Source organism: Hippopotamus amphibius, chromosome 7 (genome assembly GCF_030028045.1).
Source record: "Hippopotamus amphibius kiboko isolate mHipAmp2 chromosome 7, mHipAmp2.hap2, whole genome shotgun sequence".
NCBI lineage: Eukaryota > Metazoa > Chordata > Mammalia > Artiodactyla > Hippopotamidae > Hippopotamus > Hippopotamus amphibius.
Genome location: NC_080192.1, coordinates 102,121,271 through 102,147,064, shown reverse-complemented (window position 1 = coordinate 102,147,064; position 25,794 = coordinate 102,121,271). Strand labels below are relative to the sequence as shown.

Sequence of the window (25,794 nt, the reverse complement as noted above, 5' to 3'; positions counted from 1 at the left end):
CGTCACGGCTTCTTGCGCGCCTCCCTCTCCCGCCCCACCCGCGCCCCGGCGCGGAGCGAGCCGCGCCCCCGGCCTTCCCCGGCGGGACAGCGGACCGCGAGCCTCGCGATCCCGGCAGGCAGGCGGGCGGGCGGGTGGCTGCAGCTGCGTCCGGCCCGCGCGGGCGGTGCGGCGGGCTGCGGGCGGCCCCGGCTCCAGGCCCCTCCTCCTGCCGGTCCGGCCTTTAACGCCCCCCACCCCCCGCCCCAGCTCCTCGGCTGGGCGCTGCGAATCCCAGGCTTCCCCCAGCAGCCTGCGAGCGGCGGCGGGTGCAGCCGGCCGGCCGGCCGCGCCGATCCCTCGGGCAGCGGCGGCGGCGGCGCTGGATTAGTCCCGGGGGTGCCGCGCTCCCCAGCGGGGCTAGGAGAGGAGAGAAGTGGGGGGCCGCAGCTGGGCAAGGGGGAGGAAAGTGAGCGTGTGTGAGTGCGTGTGTGAGAGAGTGTGGGGGGAGACAGGCTCGAGTGAGGGCGGCGGAGAGGGCAGGGGGGGACCGGGGTGCGGCCCTCGAGGGTCCCCCGCCGCGGCGCCCCTCACCATGGACTTGCGCGGAGTTGGGATGTGCCTCGGCCGCAGCTCGCGGGTGGCTGCCCGGCCCTGGGGGAGCGCGGGCGCGCGCGCAGGGATGGCGAGGTAGGATGGCGGTCCAGCGCGACCCCTGCCGCCCCAACCCAGCGGCCCCCGGGCGGTGCAGCTGACTCGCTGGAGCGCACAGGGGTGTGGGCGGAGGCGGCCCCGCCGCGCCCGCGTCTTCAGGAGTCGCTTCGCCTTTTCCACCCACTCGCACCTGTCACCGCGCGGATACCATGTCGAAGGCGGCTGGAGGCGCATCGGCGGCGGCGGCGGCGGAAAGTTGTCCCCCAACCTCTGCCGGCCCGTCTGCGGCCGCCGCGGTGGAGGACCTGTCCAAAGTGTCGGACGAGGAGCTGCTGCAGTGGAGCAAGGAGGAGCTGATACGCTGCCTGCGGCGTGCGGAGGCCGAGAAGGTGAGCGCGATGCTGGACCACAGCAACCTCATCCGCGAGGTCAACCGCCGCCTGCAGCTGCACCTTGGCGAGATCCGCGGGCTCAAGGTGAGCGCCGGGCCCGGCGGGGCGGGAAGCCGGGCGTCCTGGGGAGGTGGGGCCAGGCAAACTTTCCCTCCCTCCGTCAACAGGTGATCCTCCCCATTCTCCCTGTCAGCGTCCCCTGCTCCCCTTCCCTAGCCCTTTGGAAACTTTTCCAAACTTTGGAGGCGTTGGGTTCCCTCCTTTTCCCCATGTGGGGCGCACTAGCGTCGAGCTCGGTGGTCCTCTGTGGCCGAGGAGCGGGCGCCAAGGATGCTGAAAGCCTGGGAGGGGAGCGATGGGTACGCGGAACCTTTAATTTCCAAGGAAGCCTGGAAGATCAGTGCTTTGGGGAGCCGGGTTACAGCAGAGCAGGGGAAAACAGGAGCGAAGGAGCGAGTCCAGAGCATCTTCGCCCTTGGGGATCGGGGAAACGATATGGCTGCTCTGGCTCCACGACTGCTCCATGGGGCAGAGGGTGAGGAGAGGGCGCCGGTGCTGGGGAGAAGGGCTGGCGGGGCGCCCAGGGTGAAGCCGCGGCGCCACCCTCGGTGCTGGGCTCTGTCTCGTTGTGTAGAGGAGCTTACCTCTGTCTCCACGTTCTGTTTTCTACCTGCTCCGATGCTTTCCTTCTCGAGTTCCTCTGGCGTCATCTGGCGTTGCCTGACCGCTCCATTTACCCCCAATTTGGTTATAATTGCATCTAGCTGGGGGGGGGGGGGGGGGGGGAAGGGCAGAGGGACTCAGTGTGGGAAGCACAGGGTTCTGAAGGGGTATCCCAAGAGTCAGCCAGTGATGCTTTCCTTTGGAGCCAGCCCTCCCTCTTTGCTATTAGGGGAAAGAAAAGAACAAAAGAAAAACAAAACAATAAAACCCCAACCCCCCACCAACTTTCTTTTCCCCTTGGAGCGTTCTGAGCGAGCCAGCCCCGCTGGCTGCAGCAGATGGGTGGCTGGGAACCGCCCAACCCGAGTGTACCACAAACTTCCTCTTCTCACCGCTTGCAATGGTGCCTCCTGGTATTCCTTCCTCTCATTGTTCTTTTGTTTATAGGAAGCCAGACAAACGAAATCGCTGCAGGGACCTCGGGGAGCAAATTCCTGCAGGCACATGCTGTTCTTATCCCCTTTCCACTCCCACCCCACTTCTCAGGCAGTAGACACTTTCTTAATTGCCTCAGCGCTGCAGCTCTGGGATTCTGGGGGCAAAAGGGAGTGGGAGGGGCAGAACTGCCAGATGCTCACCTGGGTACTGGCCCAGTCCAGGTGGAGATGGCCCTCCCCTGAGGCTCCAGCTGACTGTCATATAGTCCCTAGAGTGGATGCAGTTAGGAGGCTCTTACAGTCAGAAAAATCCCAAGGCTTACTCTCCCCTTTGGTTTAATTCTTTACTAATGGACTATTTATTAAGTGCCAGACTCTTGGGGGATTAGAGGCAGGCCGGTGTAGGGGAAGATCATCTCAGAGGTGGGTCTGCATCTGGAATCCTCGATTGGCCAGGAGGGTGAGCGTGGGTAATTTATCTCCCAGAGCCTCATTTTACTCATCAATAAAACACAAATCATAATAACCACCGCCTGGGGGTTGTGACAATAAATTATTTATAATATAGGCGAAGGTTTAATTCTGGACTTGACTACAAAAAATGGTAGCTATTGTCATCAGGAGATGATGCATAAGTGTATAGCCATGCATCTCCTGGATCTGGTTTCCTAGGCAAAGCTGGGCTCAAGTATAGTTCGTAACCCTGCAATTTAATCTTCTTCCATGGCTTGAACTATAATGCGTCTTGGAAGAGTTTGTAATTAATTAACTTCCTGGAGATTTTGATAGTATGGAGCATGGACATAAGGGCTTAGAAATACTTGAAAGTTCTAGGTTGTGTGGATTGCTGGTGTGGGGGAGGGGGGGACCTGGTCTAATTCCAGTAACCTCATTTAGGGAAATACCTATTAGGCCAGTTAAGAGCAGTTACACCTCAAGTAGGAGAGTCTCCTTGTGGCCTAGATTCACGACCTGGCGTTAAAAGATTTTCCAGTCTGCCTCCTTATCAAGTGCAGAAATGATGGGGATTGGTTACTTTCTGATGCAGCCCCTGCTCTTCATTCCCATCATCCTGGGGCAGCCACCCAGTGGCCCCTCTGAGGCCTCTGGCCCACCCAGAGGGGCCCGTGGTAAAGCCCCGTGGAGGGGCCAGCTTCCCTTGCTCATGTCAGCTCACAGCTTCCCTAGACACCATAATGATCCATGAATGTGGTTGACTGAATAAGTGAAGGTACATTTTAAATTTATTCGCATTTAATTGGAAGGAAGGGATTTTATTTCCTTTTTTTTTTTTGGCCTCTGTTGGTTTGGGACTCTCAGTTGAAGACTGTAAATTTAGGGTAATTAAGGCCATAACACTTTTCTTTCTTATGCCTCTTTCTGTGAGCTGCCTTTGAAATTGCATCTAAATATTTTCAAGGCTACTAGGCAGTACTGTGGCTGTAGACATGGGGGATGGGAGCATTGTTCTCTTCCTATGAGGGGCCCATGACTCTGTCCAAGCACTGGCTGACTCGTTTGTGTTTAGACATTCAGAAGGTAGTGCAGGGTGGGGCAGTGAAAAGAGAAAGGTTTTGGAGTCTGACAGTTTGGGTAGCTTGGGCAAAAAACCTTTTTGAGCCTCCGTTTTCTCATCTGCTAAATGGGGATATTATTTCCACATGAGGTTTGAAGATTAAATGATACATAGATGAAGAAACCCCAGTGAGGTTAAATAGCTTTCTGAAGGTCAAACAGATATGTTCCAAATAAGCTGATTTTCTTTTCTTTTGGCTAGTTGACATTCTCTGATTAAAATGTGTTATCTTAAAAGGGGTTGGAGAAAGGAGATTCCGGTTAGGGTGCTGATGTTGAAAGGGATGGATTCCTGAGAACCACGTTCGTGCACTTCCGAATGTATACCAACACTCAGACTGCTCTGGCTTGGAGTTTTGGTGGAAGGAGGTATTAGGGGCAACTGAATCTCTACGGATTTGTTATCTGCAGCACATTAATTTTCTTCCTTGCTTCTCAACATACCAATTCCCCATCTTGCAATGATGGAAAGATAACAAAACAATTCTTTAACCACAGTTATAGTACTTGAGAGTCTTACGTGTGAAATTTGGGATGATATGAATTTGAGGTGATTATGGACGTCATCTTTTAAGGGCCCACTTTAGACAGATGGGTAACATCTAGTGGCCTGTTGCAATGTTAAAAGACACTTACTGTCTTCAAAAAGACAGCCCAAGTCTTAAAGTGACGGATTTGCAAAAACTAGCTCACAAGGTTATTATCAAGCTGGTTGATTAGCTGTTCATTAGAAGACAAAGGAAATAGCTCAGAATTGGAGAGTAAATAATATTAGTAAGAATAATGGAAAAAAGGAGCTGTGATAAAAGTGAATGAATGGGCCAATACCCGCCCCTTCTACTCTGACTAGAATTCTGAGAGGTGCAGTTGACACTTGAACAACGTGGAGTTGAAGTGCGCAGGTTCATTTATTTTCACTAGTAAATACTGCAGTGCTGTGGTCCACCGTGAATCCGTTTGCAGATCTGGTCTATGGAGGGCCGACTAGAAGTTATATGTCTTTTCAACTTGGCCAAGCCTCAGCATCCCTAACCCCCAGCTTGTTCAGGGGTCTACTGTACATATTTTACTCCATTTGGGAAGGAGCCCATGGTGGCACAAGTCCTATTTACTTCCCAGTTCTGGAGAAGACAGGAATAGTTGTAGGATAGTCAAAGGGGAATATTGTCACATAGAAATTCAGTTAGATGAAGAAGAACGTGACTTGAACTTTCTATGAAATGCCAGGATTAAGCTAAATGTGGAAGAATTTTTGAAGCAGAAAAAGATTAATTTTGTTTAGCATTATTTTCTCAGAATGTACACAGCTTCTGATTTCCCATAAAGCACCAGTGTCAAGGGGTAATTTATTCTCTTATTACTATAGACTTCAACACAGCAGGGCTAGCTGAAAACAATACTAAGAAATCTTTTCTCAGTGGCTAGAGCTGTTTCCTGTTTTGGCTCTAGGCCTAGGGCTCTAAAGGGCTGGCCGGTCCATAAACACATATTTAGCATTCACAGTATGCAGTGCATCAAATATGCAAAGAAAGACATTGGAATGGACTCTGCCCTCCAGAAGCTAAGATATCTACATAAAAAAGAAAAAAAGATGCCCAGTGAGTGCTCTGGGGAGTGTGTCTTATAGGCACTGAGCAGTGAGTGGGGAAGTTACCTCATTCATTCATTCATTCAAGCCCCGCACTGCTGCACACCAGGTGCTATTTTAGGGGTGGTGGAGTCTTATCCGAGCAATCTTTCCTTGTAGGTAAGTTCATAGGCTGGAGAAGATAGGATTTTCTAGTTGGAAAGTTAGACCTAATCAGACTTCATAATTAGCTGGTTCCTAATTAGAGGGAGCTAAAAGTAGAAAGGCAGGAGAAAGCCTTTTAGGCCTGGCCCAAGGGCTTTTTCATTTTTCTTAGCACAGAAGAGGTGATGGGGGTTGAGAGGCAGGAGAGACACCACCTGCAAGGAGAGTTTTTGAAGATCAGTCTGGCCAGAGAGAGCTTGGATGGGAGTGAGTGAGGGAAGTTAGGGGCTGGGGCAGACCAAGGCAGGGAGGCCCAGGGGAGGCTTTTGGAAACAGCCAGGCCTGAGGTCAGAGAGTGGCAGTGAGAAGCAGAAGGACTAGATGGACATTAGACACGAGGAAACAGAGTTATTGGTAACGCCGAGAGTTAGAATTGACTTGAAAACTGAGCTGCACAGGTGCTCTTCCTCCTCAGGCCTTGAGAATTACTCCCACCTTAGGCCTCATGACTGCCAGGAGGTGCCAGGCCTGGTTGACAGATGTTTTATAGTTTATTTTCCAGTCAATATCAGGGGGAAGTTTTGGAATCAACCTGAGTTTGAGAGAATCCAGTCCCCTCTCTGAGTACCTCTAGTTCTGGATTGGATGACCAGCCACAAGACTAGAGGTTTTCAGGCTTTGTGAAACAGCGGAAATCTTAGGTAGCTGCCCCCTTTCCACCCCCACCAAACTGTGGTGCTTCAAGAAACATTTACCCCCTTTACTATATGTATGAATGGAGACCAAATGGGGATTTCACAGTTAATTCTGAATGCCTTGGTTTCAGGTATCTACAGTGGGGGTGCTGTGTTCTGGACACACAGAAGTGAACAGAATAAATGGGTCTCCGTTCTCATGACTGGTCTAGTGAGGATGGAGACCTGCCTGATAGTCATACTCAACCATATGTGATTAGAAGGTATAACGCAACAGAGGGGAAGTCAAAGGGATCCTTGCAGAGCATAGAAGGGGACAGACGTCCTTTAGATTAGTGGTCAAGGACAGCTTCTATGTGGAAGTGCCATAAAGTGAGAGGCAAAGGTTGTGTGGAGGCTGGGGGAAGCATTCCAAGAGAAAGAGGGGAAGGGCTGGTCCCTTGGGCCCTGAGACCAGGCCAGCATGGGTGGGGATCAGTGCATGATGGGGAGGGATGGTCTCACCTTGTCTGCTGCCACCATCTGCCCGGGCTAACCTGCTAGCTTCCCAGCTGGTCTTCCAGCTTCCACCTTATCCTGTCTCCCTCTCTTCCAATCACCCCCCTCCTTCTATCCCCCAGCAGTCTGTTTTCTGCACGGAAAGATGGTGATTCTTTACACCATGAATTACACCGTGTCAGTCCTCTATCCTCAGCTCGCCAATAACCCCAAGTCTTGCTGTGGCTGGCAAGGCCTGCGTGTGGCTGATGAGGCCTGCACTGTCTACCTAGCCCTGGCGCCCACCCACTTGGACCTCACCTCCCGGACTCCTTTCTAGCTCTTGCGCTCTTGTTCACTCTGCTTTAGGCCCACTGGCCTTGCTGCAGCTTGAGCCATATTTGTCTCAGGGCTTTTACACTTGCCTTTCTCCCTTCCTGGGATCATCTTCCAGCAAATGCTTCCTCCTTTATTTCACCCAGGGCTTTGCTCAAATGTTTTCCTTCTCCGCAGAGGTGTCTTCTCTTAAAAGATAGTATTTTTCATCCTGCTTTAGTCTCTCTCCCAGCACTTTTCACTATATGATATTATGTTCTATACTTGCCTTTTGCTAGTCTTTTCCGCCAGAGTGAAAGCCATAGGATGTCAAGGTCTTTGCTGTGTCCACTCATCTATCCTTAGCACCTAGACTGGTACCTGGCACATAATAGATGCTTACTAAATACCTGTGAATGAATCACCGTTCATGCTGGAGAAGTAGGCCAGTTAAGAGGATTGGGGGCCTTTTGAGACCTAAAGGATTTTGCACTTTATCCTAAGGGCAGTGAGGCCCTTTTAAGGGATTGAAGCATGGGAGTGACAAAGTAAATTCCAGAGGTAGAGTTCAGGAGAGTGGGAGGTGAGGGAGAAGGAGGTGCCCGTCATAACTGCAGGTTCTTATAAAGGGCAACAGGAGGGGTGGAGGTGGCATTTGCTGAGAGGTGCGATTTGGGGAGGGGAGTTTGAATATAACACAGGAGCTGGGGGGATGGCAGGTGGGGGCTGGAGGTGCAGACTGAAGCGCCACCAGAGGGCATTTGCTGCTCCCTAGTGACGGGGGTGGGGCTGCTGTCTCATGCCATGGGCTGAACACCTAGGCAGTGCTCCTTGTTTGCACCAAGAAACGCCTGTTGCCTCGGAGCTTTTAAGCCTTTCACAGGTCACAAGCAGCCATCATTGTTCCTTGAAGGTGGGGCAGGGAGCCTTGTGTGTGTTTTTTGTTGTTGTTGTTGTTGGGTTTTTTTGTTTGTTTTTACTAATTTCCTGTTAATGAACTGGCTGCTTCCTAAAGACTGCGTGGATGACCTTGGACCAGTGAAGCTTTGTGAGGTCCAGTTTCCCCTTCTGTGAGAGAGCCAGAATAATCATTATCCCTTGAGGGTTTGGGGAGAAGTAGATGAGATAACGCTAGTAAAGCACGGGGCAGGGCGCGTAGGCAATACCCATTATTTTTTATTTTTGTGGATAGCTGCCCGTCTTTAGCTTCCTCTCACCTTCTCACTTCCTCCCCGACCATCACAGAGAATTCACCCATTCCAGGCTCCCTGGCCCCTAGGAAGTCTGAGCCTGGCGCCGCCGCCTGGGTGTACCTCGCTTGAATGACTGTGTGTCTCTTTTCAGGATATTAACCAGAAACTCCAGGAGGACAACCAGGAACTGAGGGACCTCTGCTGTTTCCTGGATGATGACAGGCAGAAGGGCAAGAGGGTGTCCCGGGAGTGGCAGAGACTGGGCCGCTACACCGCGGGGGTGATGCACAAGGAAGTGGCCTTATACCTGCAGAAGCTGAAGGAGCTGGAGGTGAAGCAGGAGGAGGTGGTGAAGGAGAACATGGAGCTCAAGGAGCTCTGCGTGCTGCTGGACGAGGAGAAGGCCCCGGGGTGTGCCGGCAGCCGCTGCTCCATCGACAGCCAGGCCAGCCTGTGTCAGCTCGCCGCTACCACAGCGCCCTACGTGCGGGACGTGGGCGACGGCAGCAGTACTTCCAGTACGGGCAGCACCGACAGCCCTGACCACAAGCACCATGCGGGCGGCGGCAGCCCCGAGCACCTGCAGAAGCCCCGGGCCGAGGGCAGCCCAGAGCACTCCAAGCACAGGAGCGCCAGCCCCGAGCATCTGCAGAAACCCAGGGCCTCCGGGACCCCAGATCACCCCAAAGCACTCAAAGGACCCAGCCCTGAGCACCATAAACCCTTGTGCAAGGGCAGCCCCGAGCAGCAAAGGCACCCACACGCAGGGAGCAGCCCCGAAACGCTGCCCAAGCACGTGCTGAGCGGGAGCCCGGAGCACTTCCAGAAGCACAGGCCCGGGGGCAGCCCAGAGCACACCAGACACAGCGGAGGAAGCCCCGAGCATCTTCAGAAACACGCCCTTGGTGGGAGCCTGGAGCATCTACCCCGAGCCAGGGGCACCAGCCCCGAGCACCTGAAACAGCATTACGGGGGGAGCCCAGATCACAAACACGCGGGCGGCGGCGGCGGCGGCGGCAGCAGGGAGGGCACCCTCCGAAGGCAGGCGCAAGAGGATGTGTCACCCCATCACCGGAATGTCTACAGTGGCATGAACGGTGGGTCAGTAGGTGCTGGGGAACTGCTTTGCTGGGGCAACTCGGTAGAGAGTTATGAGTGATGAAGGGCTTTCCAGCCACCGTTAGAAAGTGCAGGCTTTGGCGTGGAGGTGGGTTGGGGAGAGGAGCACACATTTGCCCCCAAATCATGGTGTGTTTCTCCCCCTCCATTTGTTCTAGTTTATACAGTTATCAAATAGCCTGGAGAATACTGGGGAGGAGGGGGCAGGGGAAGGAGAGGAACAGTAATTCGGTGGGACCCTGAGTAGCCAGGGTGAGATTTGTGGGCACTAAAGATAAAAATAGAACCAATATAACATTTCTATATCTTGAACATTTTCCTGGTTGTGTGCAGTTTCCTACAGGACTCTGTTGAAACAGGTGACTAAAGGTGTTTGAATGCAGCTAACAGATTTTGTGCAGGAAGAGATGAGTATTTATTATGAAAGACAATAACATTAAGAAAGAACTAGGGTGTCCCTTAAACAGGGTTGATACTGGGTTGCCTGAATGCCTGTAAATATGCCTTACTTTACCTTGAGGATGTTTTCCATTCTATTGGGGGCCTTAGCTTGAATCTGCAGATGCACTCTTTCCTTTGTGTCTGACATGCATCAAATGATTTCCTTCCCTGCTCACTCAAAACCCACCCAACCCTCTCACCAAACTCCTTTAAACATAGTCTGAATAGAGTGCTCTTTTACATTGCGAGTTGTCTTTCTGGTTGTTTAAATGTTCCCCTTTAAAATGTATAGATGTGTTTGGACGCTCCTTTGGTTTCCAAAGCATAACATCCACTGCATTTGCTGAGGCAGGTCTAGACCCAACTCGAAACCTTTTGGAAGAGGTTTAATTTCCTGCATCTTGGTTCTGAAACTACTCTGAACTCAATAGAGGGGAAAAAAAAAAAACTTAAAAAAAAAAAATCCAACCTCATAGTTCTTTTATGTTACCTGTGGCTGAGTTAGAACTAAAATGCTTGGTTTTATGAAATGGGGTTTTTGCATCCAAAATATGAGGTTTTCACTTTATTTGAAAGCTGCCCCAGAGTCTATGTGCAGCCAGCTCTGAGCAGTGGTGGAGGCTGCCCGTTTTAGCAGGGACACGAAGGGGTACATTTTCAGTACTGTGCTTGGGGATTTACCTGTTGGATTCCATTTCATCCTAATCCTTTTCTCGTAGTGCCGAAAATTGACTCCTGAAGCTTGGCTTCTAATACATCCAATGTTTTAAGCACAGATGGAGCTAGAAAGAGTGGGAAAGATGGGATGCTGTTGCTTTCTCTGTTATGTGCTGGGAGGTGGAAGCTGGGAGAAGCCAATTCACCTGCTGTGTTGAGGCTGCCTGGCTGGTCGGGGCTTTCACTTTGTTGATTGCTCCGTCCCTTTTTCCGGGAGATGCTACCCTTATTACTTGTGGGCAGCCTCGGCTGTGCGAAGAGATGAAGTCATTTAAAAAGATATTTTGGTTGTGTTAATATCACAAGATGTGTCCTCGACCATGAAACTTGTCTTCAGGGGGCGATGGGTTAATGGGAAGGTAAAGTTAATGACTTTTCCATTTCTTCATTACTTTTTCATGAGCATGAGAAGTAAATGTGTGCACTATTTTAGGGAAACTTTATCTTGAACCAAAATAAAGATTACTCAAGGGCAGGTGGTTCACTTACAAAACAATGGGTCTTTACAAAAGGGCTTATTTAAATAAAGAACTTCTCTAATTTAATTAACATATGATTTAAGAAGGAATTTTAGATGCACTTTTTAAGCAAATCTTTGTATAAAGTAAGGTCTGTTTCTAGATAGGGATGACGTTACATCATGAAATCTTATTGCCTGGGTTCAGATAAACTTCACGGTCAGGCAAATGGTTTTTTTAAATTTAACAATTTTATTTAGTTCAAAATTTGATGCAACATAGATGTGTTATTTAGAATGACATTGTAGTTTAATTCTTGTGTTTACTTCAAGTTTTCTGATTCTTAAGTGGCAAATCTTTTGACAGTTGATATGCTCACCGAAGTATATTTGTAGTCCATTTGCATCGCGTTTTTATTTCAATTATTAATTGGAAAATGAAGAGGCACAATGTTTATGGGTCATCGGCCTATAAACTTGGGCACTGGTAGCTTGTATTTATCCTGCTGTTACAAATTAATTTTTGATATGGATGGCAAGACATGATTTTTTCATATTTTTAAATCCCCACGCACTTCGGTTGAATTATTGGCTCATAAACAGATAGGAACCAGCAGAGAGGTAAATCCCAAATTGCAAATTTGCTGAGTCATTTACGGAGTCCTTCGGAGTGGGGTTGGTGTGAGAGGCGAGTGTTTTGGATGAGCGCTTGAATGTTTTTGCATGAACAAAAAACAGGTGAAAGTTGTGAGGGGTTGTCTTGGGAGGTAGCAGCATCCCAGGCTCTACCCATAAGCAACCCGCATTGGTGACAATTAAAAATGTCTCCAGGTGTTGCCAAATATTGCCGGGGCAGAGGGTAGACAAAATTGCCCCTATTGAAAATCACTGCTTCAGAGCAGTGTTTTTCAGTTTTGGCTGCAAACTGAAATCACTGGGCTGACTTTGAAGAAGCGCTGGTGCCTGGAGCCTACACTCAGACGCACATTGAATTGGTCTGGCGCTGGGCCTGGGCACGTTGTAGAAAGAACCCTTCAGGTGATTCTAATGAGCAGACCAGGTGGAAACCATTGGCCGAGGTGAATGGTTGTTGGATAAGATAGGCTGTGGCGACTGACGCTCTCAAATGCCCAAGCTTCCTGGGAAGAAGAAAGTTCTTTCTTTCCTTTGCTGAACTCCAGGACCGAGAAGGACTGACCTCAGCAGGTACTGGAAAACGTCACCCCTCTCAATCCTGGACCAAAGTTATCTGATAATGTACTTCTCTGGGGGTATGGGTTGAAAATTTGAGTTTTTGGCACGTGGGATTAGAAGGTAAAGTAGGGGAAACTCTGTGAGTTGTTTAAGACTACTTTTTAAAGCCTTCTACTTCCAGATGGACAAAGAAGCACAGGGGTTTCTACCCTATTTCCAATGGATGCTCATGGTGCAAGTATTTAGATCATGCGGGACCTGCAGTCCTGATGAATATTTCCCACAAGAGAATCTGTGTTTCATCTCGCTCAGTTTATAGCTTTTACCTTGAGTTTTAAGACTGCTCCGTATTCTCTGTTGAGGTTACTGATGAGTAAACGAAAGAGGCTGATAACACAAAAATGCCCTCATCTGTTAGGGGTGAGGTAACCTATGTGTGGAAGAGCCCAGCAGGGTTTCTCTGAAGCAAGGTTGTCTGTGAATTAAATACTAGTGCACTACAGCATGAGTGATCGCTCTCATAAATCTTTTATTTTGCTTAGAAAAAGTCAGACTATCACTTATGAATGAATTTGGACAATAGAAATTGAGTGTCTCTTGGGAGAAAAATGTCAGCGGTTACAGTTATAGAAATACTACCGAACTGATTTTAACAGAGGTTCTCTGAGAATATTTTCTATTGTGTGAGCTGACACATAGATGGTTAAAGAAGTAGATAATAGTTTTCGATCTTCAAGCTTCGATATGGTAATTTGGTAACCTTATATACACTTTGATAGGACATCAATTTCCAGAAAGTTTTCATAGGAAGTTTTGAAAAATACAATCGATTGTACTGTATCTGTGCAAAGCATATTGCATTTATCATAATACATTTTGATTTAATGACATAAAATGCTTAATATTGGAAATATAAGATGTTGCAAAATATCTGAGGCAAACTTACTGTAAAACCTAGGTGGCTTAGGTAATTTCTAGTAGAATGTAAGGTTTCAACTGCATTGGCAATAAGAGCACAAAGTTATAAACATTCTTTAAATCTAGGGGACCATTTTAATCTTATAAGGAGATTATATCATCTATATGCTGTGTGTGTATATATTAGTAACTTTCATATTGCATCTGTGCAATGCCAACTATTCAGTTGATTGATTTTGTTCAGCAAACAAATGTTCAGATGCATTGGCATGCAGTCATATAAGCCAGTTGCTGCTCTGAAGCCGAAGAGGAATCCCTTTCAGCTGATTATGGTTTTGCCCTTTCGACCCAGTTGAAATCAATTAAACATCTGTATTTTGGGATCCATCGTAACTTTTCAGAAGATATACATAACAGAAAAAAATACCACTGAGTTGGTAATGCCTTTATCTTTTTAACTGAAATAATTCAGAAAAGGCCTAACTTAGAACAAAATTGTGGTGAGTATTCCATTTCGTTAGATAACTCATTTTCACAAATGTCCGATGAGTACAGATGCAGTGATTTGCTCTAAGGCTCCACCTTTACTCATAGTAATGGTAGATTATTCTGGAGGCATCAGTGTAGGGATCGTCTTCGGCAAGCTCTACTGCGCAGGAATAAGAACGTGAAGTGAAACTTCGCAAAAGCTTAAAAAAAAAAGGTTTCTTGTGCAGCACCTTTGGGCCAGTGTGTGCTGAAGTTCATGGCCCTAGGCTCTAACATTTCTCATTTTAGCTGCTTCTTGATGTTTAGAAACTCTGCAGCTAGATAGAGCTGAGTCCCTACATTAAATGGCCCCAGATGGCTATGGGTTTTTTTTTCCCCCAAGATCTACTTTCAATAGATTTTCAGCCACTTCTAGTACTACCAGCATGGTGTCAGCAATATTCCTTGCTGCCCTCACCTGGCCTGATTTTAACCCATTTCCTCATTGTTTCTAAATTGTGCTCTGCTCTTTCTAATGGTCAGTCATACCTGGGGAAAATCATGCTGCTTAGAACTGTGTTGAAAATAAGAGTGAATGACCTTGAAGTATCCTTTTGTGAGTAAAGTGCATGAGCTTTAGTGCATGGTCCATGTGTCATGCATCTATCAATTATTTGGGCTGAAAAAGTTAGTTTTTGCTTGTTTTCTGGGTCTTGACTGTATTTCAGATAATTGAAGTATTGATATTTCTGTAATACAGGTGTCTCTCTGCTTTTCAAAAGTTTTCTTTACCAAAGACCTACCTTAGTGCTTGTTTTCACTAACTGAAAGAAATCTAAAGAGGATTTTCAATTGTACGAAAAAAGGTGAAAAGCAAAAATAATGTGTTTTGCAGTGAGCCCCTGTGCAGGCAGTGGACACCCTGGGCAGTGAGAGTGGCACTGCCAAGCTCCTTCCTGGGGAACCACACTTAACATCAGGCCACCATAGCTTAAACTGTCTAAGAGCATCTGTGCTTTATCTCGATTTACTTTGTGCATCTGTCAGCAAGATGTGTCCTGTGGTAATTGCGCTTCACTTTATGCCATTTTGGCTTACGAAAGGTTTCATAGGAACACTGTCCTTTCAGATAGCGGGGAACCTGTGTAACAGCTCAGCAGTTTTTGCCCCTTGGGTACTTTGGAGCAAGTGGGCTGCTCTTAATACTACTTTAATGCGTAATGTTGATGGCAAGCATTGTGCACATTTGAAGAAAAATACTTATTTTGAATTTGATTCTGGGAAATATTAAGAACAATTTCATTTTCTGAAGTGGGCAGATTTTCAAGAGTTTAGGAAAGTTGAGCTTCAACGTCAAGAGTAGACCATGGGACACTTGAGAATACAGACATGAAATCTCAGCTCTAATTTAGAAGTCTCTAATCTGTGAAAGAGGGAGGTTCAAGTTACTGCTGCTCCTGACAGAAATTGCCTTCTTTTAGAGTGCCATTCAAGAGTTTCCAATAGAAAGAGTGGCTGCTCTTTCTGAGACCGGGGGTTCTTCAGCAGCAGAGAGGCAGAAGCGGTGCTTAGAAATGAGAAAATGGCAGAGGAATAGCAGCTTGCTTTATCGTCCTTACAAAGGCAATACCGATTTGTCCTTAAGATCAGACAGTGACTGGGTTCTTCACACACTGTTAGGTTGTGTACAGTTTTCATGTAACAAAGAGTTAAATGTATTATGGAGCTACTGTACTTGAATCATTATGGGAGGGTCTTGGGGCTTGGTCTTGGCCCTGGATTGAAATTAGACACACATTCAATTACAGATAAATGAAAACTTTGGGAATGATTATTTTAGTTTTCTCCTTCTTCAGATCCTTAGTTATTTAGGCCTCCTGTGGGCTTTTTTTTATGACATGGGATATGTTAAGGAGAAAGTTTGGCTTTGGTGATTGATCTAAGTCTATATTTCAATTATTTGCTTCTCTCACGTGGACGCTGTATTGAGTGTTCTTGTATGCATATTTCATCAAACATTAAATGCATTGAATTTGAAGGTACTGAATGACTCCTTTCATTTCCTTTTCCTTTTCAGCTACATAAAAGAAAGTGAATCCTTACATTTAAAAATCTTGCAAACAAGATATTTATAGCACCATTTTTACCTGTTGCTATGGTTGAGGAATAGAGTGTTCTAGTTACCTTTTGATGACCAGAAATTCAAAGGCAGTCTCTGATGCTTCCTGAGTAAGTTGGCTTTTCTAGTCAGGTGTGTTCATGGTTGTGTTAAACTCAGAATTTTGTCTTCTAGTCTTGATTATAAAGGAGACTGAAAAGTCTCCTTGTCTTTCTTCCAGTTATCAAGGGGTCTTTTGGCTTTTATGGGCAACCCCTGATCTGGATGGTATGCAGCCACAGCTTCCAGAGTATCCATAATTGCCGGTTGTTTCCAAAATGATAAGAAGCATGGATTGCATTTGGGTGCATTTGGGGGCGTAGATACCTGTGTATGTATAGATGTATTGTATTTGGTTGAGAATGTCTCTTAATGCTAAGTAATTAGGACACTATCAACCATAAAACTTGGAGCTGTAAAGTCCTCTACATTTTATGTATTTAAACCTTCCTATTTTCTGACTGAGAAAATTGACTTCCAGAGATGTTCAGTTACTTGCCCAAGGCCAATTGCCAGTTAGTAGAGGACGAGAATCCCACTGACTCCCAGGGCAAGGCATCATTTTTATAAAGAAGACATTTAATCTCCCAGACTTTGAAGGTGCTTTTGTAGGGATAATGTTAACAATAAAGGCCCTAAATGGAATAGGGAACCAGTCTTCCCCCATTCCTGTTGGAAATTCCAGAAAACCAGCGACCTGCAATGATAAGTGAGGCAAGGTGGATGTCAGTAGACTTGGTCTTAGAGAGGTTCCAGAGGAGACCTGGAGATGCAGGAGGGGAGCTGGGATCTGTTGCCTGGGAACCTCTGATTCAGTTAGACGGGGTGCACTGTTCACAGCTGAATGAACAAGTCCTGAAATGCACCCTTCTTCGTAGAAGGAGTATTCCTGCTCCTGGCCTGTGAGGCCAACAGCCTTCCTGCCCTTCTTCCTCCCACATGAACTCTCCCCACCCCAAGGCCACATTCCTCCATTTAAACAGTTTTGTGTGAATGGGCTGACCTTCGTCCCGAGCTCACACATCCGCTTGTCTTCACAGCCAAAAGGCTGTGTCTGGAAAAGTGTCAGCTTCTGGACCACAAAAAACAGAAGGAAAGACCGGGAGCAAGGGGATGGGCCAGATGGCAACACCAACTGCTCTCAAGGAGTTGTGTTTTTTAATAACTCAGCTTACTGCAAACAAAACTAATTAAGCCTGTTATTCTGATTTATGCTACTATAGGCAGAAGTAAAGTACACTTACATTACACTTTTGATGACATTTAAAAGGTCAGAATATCTGAGTTGCAAATTTCTGTTCCCAGCAGCCTGGTCTGTTGAACCACTCTTGAGAATTCAAATTAACCATGCTCACTAATTCAGCATCTCTTCGATTTTTCCTAGACAGCAAGTGCCCGTTCACCCATTCACCTAAACAGAGTAATAAGACTCTGAAAGATGAGTCATTTAGTCATATCTGCAGATGATGGATCCCACGTGACTCACAGGAAAGTGAGGTAAGAGTCAACTTACAGGAAGGAGGAGAGTGAAAATAGCCGACAAAGGCTGTGTGAGGGGTATGCTGTGAAGAATTTCAAAGGATCCACCTATTTGGTGGTGCCCCTTGTTGCTAATGGGTACCTGTCTTATGTTGATTGGCAGGGCCGGCTGCCTCATTGTTGCAGGACCCAACCAGAATCGCCCTGGTGATGGAGCCATGGCGGGGAACTGGCTGAATTTAGCTGTTTATTGTACATATGAGGGTACTTTGGAAGAGAGTACATTTACAATTATGATCAATTAGAGGTCTAGAAATAAACATTATCCAGGTGGTTTGCCATGAATAGCTCCCTCAGTCATGAGAAACAGGAATCAAGCTTTTCAAAATCTGTGGAAGAACAGGCTTAAAAATTGCTTATTTTTACAGTATCCCTTTAGCTCTTAGAGACCAATACTTAGTCCTTCTTACTCGCCAACTATATGCCACATGGTTTTCACCCTTAATTTCTTTGGCTTTTTCCTGTTGCAGTCTCAAAATTGCCCACTTTGGGTTTTATTGCCCTAACACATAAATTTATCTTTGATGGAGACATTGTTCTTGCTAGAGTCTATACAGCCGTGTATACAATAGGCATTCATTTAAAAAAGAGAGCCAGGCTAGTACTATTGTACCTATTCACAAAGCATAGGTAGTTATTTTTACATTTGTAGGTATCTGTGAAATTTCACCCATATGTTAAAGTAGTATGTAGATACGCATCCTTAAACCGGCATTGACATCTAAGCTTTATAGCTTTAAAACAATGAAACAATTTTATAAACCTCCTTTAGCCAAATTCTGTTTTAATTGTGAATAAAAGTGGTATTTATTTAAAACATTTTAAAACAGTTAAAAATAAGTACATTTTTTTCCCCATGGAGTTAAAGTGTGATACCCTAACTTCATAAAGGGCATCATAGCATGCTTGCCCAGCTGGAGATCTGGGTGTAGAACTGGCTTTGCCACTTTCAAGGTTACACTTTGCTGTGTGACCTTTAGCACACCACCCACTTCTGTGGGCAAAATACTTTATCCCTCAAGTGAGGGGCTTGGAATAGAGCTTTTCTAAGTCAGTAATCTCAGAATTTGGATTTCACAAATACGTAACACCTGAGAATAAACCTGGAATTGCCAACTTTTTACGTTTGTTAGGTATGGACTGTAAAATAATCATCATCATCTAGTAACACCATCATTTCATAAAAGATCATTTGAACATTTAGAAACAAAGAATATGTATTTACTGAAGTGCAGTTTTTCTCCCTCCCATTGTACTGATACATCTTTACATCTCTAATAAACTTTTTTGGAATAATAACAACATGTAGCCCAGGGTTCAGATTGCACAATGCAATGCAGAGTACATTTCTAGTGTGCAACATGTTTTGGGACTTCATTTTTATCCCAATCATCATAGAAAATCTAATTTCACACAGCTTGGCATGTTGATAAACATAGGACCCGCAGTATTCATTTCACTTAGGCAGAGTCTAGATGAACTGATGGAAACCAGGAACCACAATCCATGTACCACTTCCAGCTTCTTGTCCCTCTTCTCATGAGGACAGGGAGAAAGGAGATTCATCAGCCTGGGGGTCTGACCAGCTTGAACTGGGGGCTCCTTTCCCTGCTTGCCACCCTAGCCTGCCTTCCTCCAGAGTTTGTGCAGCTGGGCCTGGGCTCCTAACAGAGCAGTGAGGATGTTACCCGGGAGGAGTTCTGGGCTCAGGTGAAAGATTCACCGTGCATAGCACAACCTGATGACCATGGCACTAAATGTTTCCCTGCACCACTGCGCCTTGCCAGGAACTTGTTGGGGTTGCAACAGTTCACCTAGCAATGGCTGATTAGACCCAGTCTCCTTTGATGTGGCCACAGTGATAATTAAACACCTTATGGGTGAACAGGGAGCTAAAGAGGCTGTAGCGGAGGTGACTTGGTATTTGTAGAGTCCTGAAATGTGACGTTAGGTTTCTTCTATTTGGGCAGGTCTCAGATGACAGACTACAAATGGGTTGGCCACGTTGTGAAACGTGCAGTCTGTGTCTAGATTCTTATTTTCCCTGTTGCTTAGTGGGACAGTGCTCTGGAAAATCAGAGTGGAGGATTTTACTTTGTACTCCATTGTAGACTAGATTTTCTCAAGTCTTTTTTCCGCCTTTGTACCAAATGGGACGGTATGGTTTATCAACTCAAGTTGGGAAGGGAGTAAGCCAGTGATCAGGCAGTGTCAGCAGCCTGTTCGTGTGCTTTGTTATGTCCCATCCGGCCAGATTTTGGTCATCTTTTCCTGGAACCTTGGGGCAGAAGAAGAGCCCTTCTCTCTGTTCTTTGGCACTTTAGTCCTATAACTTTACAACTGGAGCTTAAACTAGTTTGGAGTGAGACTCTTCAGTGAAACTGGGAGGGAACCGCTGACGGAGGAGAAGGGCAAAATTTCATTGTAAATCTTTGCCTTGACTCTTCAGGCAGCCAAGCATTCTAAACAACGTCAGGGATAACAGGGATTTATTACAACAAATTATAGGCTAATCAGAGTGTGTCCTGAGATAAACAACATAGTAAAACAAACAAAAATGACAGTTGGGAGAAGCGTGAGCTGGTAAAAGACTCGAGGGTGTGGGTGGCAGGAGAAAACCAAAGTCGTCTCGCGTTTCACTTGCTTTGTATAAATATCTGCACTGTCTTATGTATAGATGAGAGATTACTGAGAATAATACCTGTATAAACACACGTGTTTATTCGACACGTGTTTGTGTGTTCCACGTGGCTGCAGCCTGGTGATACATCCTCTATGAGGTGGAGCAGAAAAGTGAGCCACAGGCCCTTCATACTAGGAGTTCACAATCCACCGTATCCACGGGAGGAGGTGAGTAACAGAGGAGGTGTGTGGTTAAGAGCCAGATGGACAGAATGAGCTGTTGGTGCTGTGGGCCTTCACGGGCCTGGGAGATGGCTCACACACCTACACATCAGGGAGGCTGCTCAAATGAGCCCTGTTGTCAGGCTGAGTCTGGGGAAGAGTTGGATTTGGATTCATTGGCAGGAGGGGTGAGGATGTCTCGAGAGATGGCATGAGATGGAAAGGAGCAAATAGTATTGAGGGACCATGAGAATGGGAGTAGGCCTGTGCTGGATGTCTTTGTAAGGTTGTGGCATGTGATTTTGCAAAGTTGGTATTAAATGCTTTCTGAGAGTGTTTCCTAATGGCAACATTAATTTCTTATATGGGAAGGAAGGTAAAATGTTTTCCATTGTTTAGACCTTGTGATTAAACTAAGTGGACAAGGGAAGGTAGTTCCTCAGCATTAAAAATAAAAAATCTCTTGTTAGGATTTTATAACTCAGTTTAATTTTAACCATTTGTTCCTTTTCTTAAGGGTTCCTGAAGTAGGAAGTTTTACAATCATCAGTGTTTCAGGGCTTTATGTGCCCAGATTTATGCTCTCATTTAATTCTCTTTCATTATTTTTCTAGCACAGACTTGTTGAATTACTGTTTTTCTTTAGTGGGAGAGTTTTACAACGAAAGTCATCAGTTAAGAAAACCTATCTTCTGACTGATATCTTTTGAGTCAGTAATAAAGAAGTTATATGGTTTTGGGGAAAATATGGCCTAGTTGCCCAGAAGGTAGACATATACCGCTAAGCGGAAATTGATAAATTAATTCTGTTAAAACAATAAAGGGAGAAAAATAATCTTGGAACCTGTTGACCTTTGGGTTGGTCTAATGTAGTAAAATTAACCTATTTTAGCCTTTACGTTTCATTCAGTCTGATGTTTTCCCACTTTACTGTTTTGACCTCATTTTAGCCCATGGTGCTGTATATTAAGTCCCAGATGGTTTTCAAACTGTGCTCCACTGAGCCCTAGAGAAGCACAGGTGCGGGGGAGGAGCCAGGCTCTGCCACCCCCTTCAGATGACCACAGGTACCCTTCAACTGGGGCAGCTCTACGTATAACTGGTCTGTTCACACCAATGCTTAAGCTTCTACTGAAACAAAGGTGACTTTTTACAAAGTTTGAAAACCTGTGGTCTAACCCAGAGACACCAAAGGAGGCAAACATTTGGAACCTGAGTTGGGTTTACGGACCAGTGAATAGGTGGTCCCAGATAACACGATTTCTTGATTCTTCTTGTCACCAAGTGTGTGTACTTGGTCTCAGCTGTGATGATAGGCATGTTATGAAAACACACAATCAGGTTAATTCATAGGCGTGGGGATTGTCTTTTTTCAGAGGTAGACGTTTAAATTCATGCATCTTTGAAAACTTTCACCTTCAGGGTCTCCTCCTTTAGTCTCCACCATCTGTTCTTTATTTTGTGATGCCCTCTGGAGATGGAGAGGAAGGAAAATATAGATTCTTTAAAGGAAACCAAGCTTTTGTTAACCTCTACTTAGAGCTGCTGAGGTGCTGATCATTTTGAATGGTTTTCATAGAAGTGACAAACTTTTCTAGAGAAATTTAACTTAATGTTTATGCTTGAGGCCACTAACACACAGCTTTTTCCTGGGTTAACCTTCCCTTTTCCTATCTTTACTGTGGGACTATTTGGGCAGAATTTATTATATGTTTTACTAGCTTAATTAGATAAATGTGATCTTTATTGTTACATCAGTGGGTTGCCATTTGAAAAGGTCGAGTTTGAGTTTTAGGGTCGTTTAATTGCCTGTCTGCTTCAATTCTGAGTTCTGATCAGAAGATTTATTTATTTAAAAGCCAGCTTTTAATAGTATTCAGGATACTAAATTATATTAGCTCAGAAAGAAAAGATAAATTGCTTATTTTATCTATAAAAGGAAGCTTTGTTCTACATCTCTGCTCTCTCTCTTATGCACACATGCTTTCTCACAAACATATGCCTAATCTTGTACCAACACCAACGCTGTTAACCCAATGAAGATACAGCTTCACTGCAGCAGAGCATTTTGAAGGAGTGGTATATTTTACAGCAATACAGGATCCTTTGCTTCCCTGTAGTCGTGACTTCCGGAATCCTGGGTTCATGTAAATCAAGAAAAGCTTGGTTTGATGAGTGAAAGCTTAGAATTTATTGGGCCCGTGGTGAACCACTTGCCATGAGGTCAAGCAATGTCTTGCACCCAGCTTGACTCAGAGAAGCTTTCAGAGTGACTTTATAGGCTTCAAGATAATAATTTCAAGCCTCCGCCCCATTCTCCTCCTCCAGGCTCACCCAGTACATGTGACAAAAGGGAGGTGGGGGAGGAGGGAACATTATCAGGGGAGCTGGCAGTGAGGATGTGTTCTCCCATCTCCGTATGAACTCTCGGCAAGTCATGGTCATCAGCATCTTCTCATAAATACCAAAGAAACCAGAATTTCCTTCTGTACCCTGTATGGCATCTCAGAAATCCCCATTTGCAATGTAGACAGGAGGCAGCAGGCATTCTTTACCTGTCTCAAGGACTTCCTATGTGTGCAGGCCTGGGGCCTAACTCAGGCAGAAAGGAAGGGAATGGAAGGAATCCTTTGGCCATGGTGTCAGTGTCTGGCCATTCTGAGCCATCCTTCTCTGAGCAGGTTGCAGAATGGTGGTAGATTTGAATCTGCTGTCAGAGTTCATATTCAAGTTATCTTTCATATTCAGTCTTGATATGATAATTTGTATCATAGCTTCTTTCTGCAGATGGCTGTGGTGCAGTGATTTCACACAAAGTAAATAGAATGCTGATTTGTTGAATGCAACCTCTTTGAAAGTAAACATTCTTGTGGAGTCTCACGTGCCTTCTTTTCTCTGCTCCTTATAAAGAAAATTAAAACAGACAGACAAACAAAACCCTAGTCACTTACAAAAAGACTAATTTAGGCATGGGTGGTATTTGGTAAAAATTAAAGATGCAAACAGGAGTCTGTTTTGTTTTTTCCCAGAAGTAAATGTTGACTTGTATACCAAATTTTGTACTTCGTAGTTTAAGTGAGAGTGGCCTTTTTTGGTTGTCTATTTAGTGCTTTTCATTTTTGGCAAAGGTTTTATTCTATAGGGGACTGTAATGAACTAGCTGTGCTGGTCAGTCTCCATCAGAGATAGAAACTTGGGAGAATTTGTCATGTTTTAGAGGCTTAACAATTTACATTAGTTTAAGACCTAAGTGAATATAAGTTGTGGTTTTGTCTTTGTAGAGATGCCAAAATACAGTTTAAAGGAAGATTAGACAAATCACCTGTTGAAATGTTTTCCATCTGTTGTTTATCCATCCATTAATGTATACACTTACCTTTTATTGAGCTACTATTATGTACTAGACTCTGTGCTCATCTTTTATTCCCCAACTGAGTTCCTGCTCTGCTTTATAGACCATGGATTCCAGGTCTGCTGCTTGAACTCATGTTTGTGACTTCCACACTTATGGGCCCTTGACTTTTAATGTCATTACCATGGTTTCGGGTGTTAGAATGTGGATGTTAAAATCCATTGGAGATTTAAAACTAAAGCAAGTCCTAGAGTGTCCTTTAGGAATTTGGCGGGTAGTTTCTCAGACTTATCCAGAGCTGACTCTTGCCTAATGTCATCTAAGGGAAAGCAGCAACAGAAGCTGGTGTGCTGCACAGTGGTGATGGCAAGTGGTCTGAACCACTGACTGTGCTCTTTGAAATTGGCTGTCACCAAGCGCACATCCCTTTGCCTCCGTGGAATCTACATACTACGTGAGGAGTTGCAAACTAATGGTCTGAGGACCAAATCCGGTCACAGTTGTGTTTTATTTGGCCCACACAGTGTTCTAACAATTGGAAAAGTCGTGTATAAATCTGAGTTTCTGGCTTCTCTTGAGAAGTGGGAGGGTCTTCTGACACTGGTCCTGCACCCCCCCATGGCGCCAGTCAGCAGGACAGAGTAGTGGCGGCCTCTTTAGTGGAGGTGTTCTAGTTTGCTATTGCTGTGTAACAAACCAGCTCAGCACCTAGTGTTCTAAAACAGCAACCGTTTCCTCATGCTCGTGGATTCTGCGGTTCAGGTATTTGAACGAGGCACGGTGGAGATGGTTTGTTTTTATTCCACAGTGTCTGGGTCTTCAGCTGGGCAGATGTAAATTCTGGGAGCTGAAATCATTTGGAGCTGTCCTTATTCACATATCATGTGGTTGGGCTGGGATGACGTGGGGCTCCTTGGGTATCCCCCAAATCTGTGTGCAGCTCCCAGTCTTTCCACGGGGTCTTTCTGTGTGTCTTCTGAGAGTTGGCAGCCTCCGGAGAGTCAGGCCTGCTGCACGGCGGCACGTAGATCCAAGAGCGAGTGTTCCAGCAGAACAAGGCAAGAGCCACCTGGCCTTGGAGGACCTATCCTCAGAGGTCGTACTGTGTCACTTTCCTCGTACTCTCTTGGTTGAGTCTCCAGCCCACCAGGATGTAAAGAGAGAAGTCATAGACCCCACCTCTCCATGGGCTAAGCATCTAGGAATTTTCAACTTTTCTTTAAAACGTTTCCATGTGTTGTAGTCCTCACCCCTCCCTGTTACTTTACATCCAGGTTGCTTTTCCCGTTTCTATCATCTGACTGCCCCGAGGGCATTTGAGTAAGGGATTACTGCTCTTCCTTGGTACTCCCAAATTTAGATGAACCCTAAATTCTAGTTAGAGTTTCTTTTGTCAACATTCATAATGATAAATCTAAGTGTGCCTTTGGGGAAAGGAGTGGAAGGCAACGTGGACTCAGATTCCAGACTCCTTTTGGGAAGCTGTGTATGATGTTTGACGGGGGGGGGGAGGGGGGGGAGATAATCTGCTGAGGTGTGATTCATGCTTTTGTTGGCCGTGTTCTGTATTTGCACTTGCAGAAATGTGTGATCTTACCCATGTATTCATGTCCTTATTTCTTATTCTTGGCTAATTCATTTCCTCCTGCATTTCCTTTCTCTGGGGAAAATGGGCCAAGCCATTTGTTGTTTATTGTTTTTTAAAATATCCTGTGGGTGTTATCACTTTCATTGTAAATAATGAAGTCTTGTTCATTGGTGCTACAGTAGTAGGAATGTTAGAAAAAGCAACCCCAGGTTTAAACAATTAAGGAAAAGCATCTAAAACTATTATTATTGTCTTCCTTTTCATTTTCACCAACCTCTCTTCTTCCATTGAAGGTATCACAGTTGTCCTGGTTGGAATACTGAGGGTTAGCCAGTCTCTTCCTTGCCTGTCATCCTAGACTGTCATATTTATTCTTCTCAATATTCCTTCTCTCTGTCCCCTGTCCCCACTGTCACTCCCTTAGCTCAGCTCCTGAACACTGGGACTTCTGGTAGTAGACCACCTACCTGGATGTTCTTCTCATCTCTAGTATCTCCTATTCCAAACTGGCCTCTGTTGTAAAGTGATCTTCCTAAAGGTCTCAGATCATGTTAATTCTCTGCTAACAAACTTACAATGGTATCTCTATGTCTTTGGATAAAACTCAGTCTCCTTGTAAATGGCACAGGAGATCCTAACAGAATCAGAACCCAGCTTGGATCTTAGACCTCATATCCAAATTGCTCTTACCCACTTTAGGACATTCACACCCTAAGGTACTCTGGTCATAACTGGCCATTACTTTCGAGTACTTGCCAGGTACGCCAGACCATATTCTACCCTGGGAGCCTTTGTGGTGTTTTGTCTTTGCCATTCTGTGCCAAACGCCTCATCTTTGGGTTTCTGTAACATCCTAGAACGTTTATCCAGTATAATAATTTGTTTAC

At 45.7% G+C, this 25,794-nt stretch overlaps 1 protein-coding gene across 4 annotated transcripts in view; it reads left to right on the top strand.

Moving 5' to 3' along the window:
- The first annotated feature begins 343 nt into the window (after positions 1-343).
- Positions 344-25,794, top strand: part of CCDC85A (coiled-coil domain containing 85A) — a 202,635-nt gene continuing 177,184 nt past the window's right edge. For 3 of the 4 annotated variants that reach the window (XM_057740444.1, XM_057740443.1, XM_057740442.1), the window contains exons 1-2: positions 344-1,109; positions 8,264-9,209. In XM_057740444.1, coding sequence (XP_057596427.1) covers positions 843-1,109; positions 8,264-9,209 — 1,213 coding nt within the window. In that variant the 5' untranslated portion in view covers positions 344-842. Of the gene's footprint in view, positions 1,110-8,263; positions 9,210-15,503; positions 15,631-25,794 lie in introns of those variants that run through there. The other variant, XM_057740445.1, reaches the window with a different exon arrangement.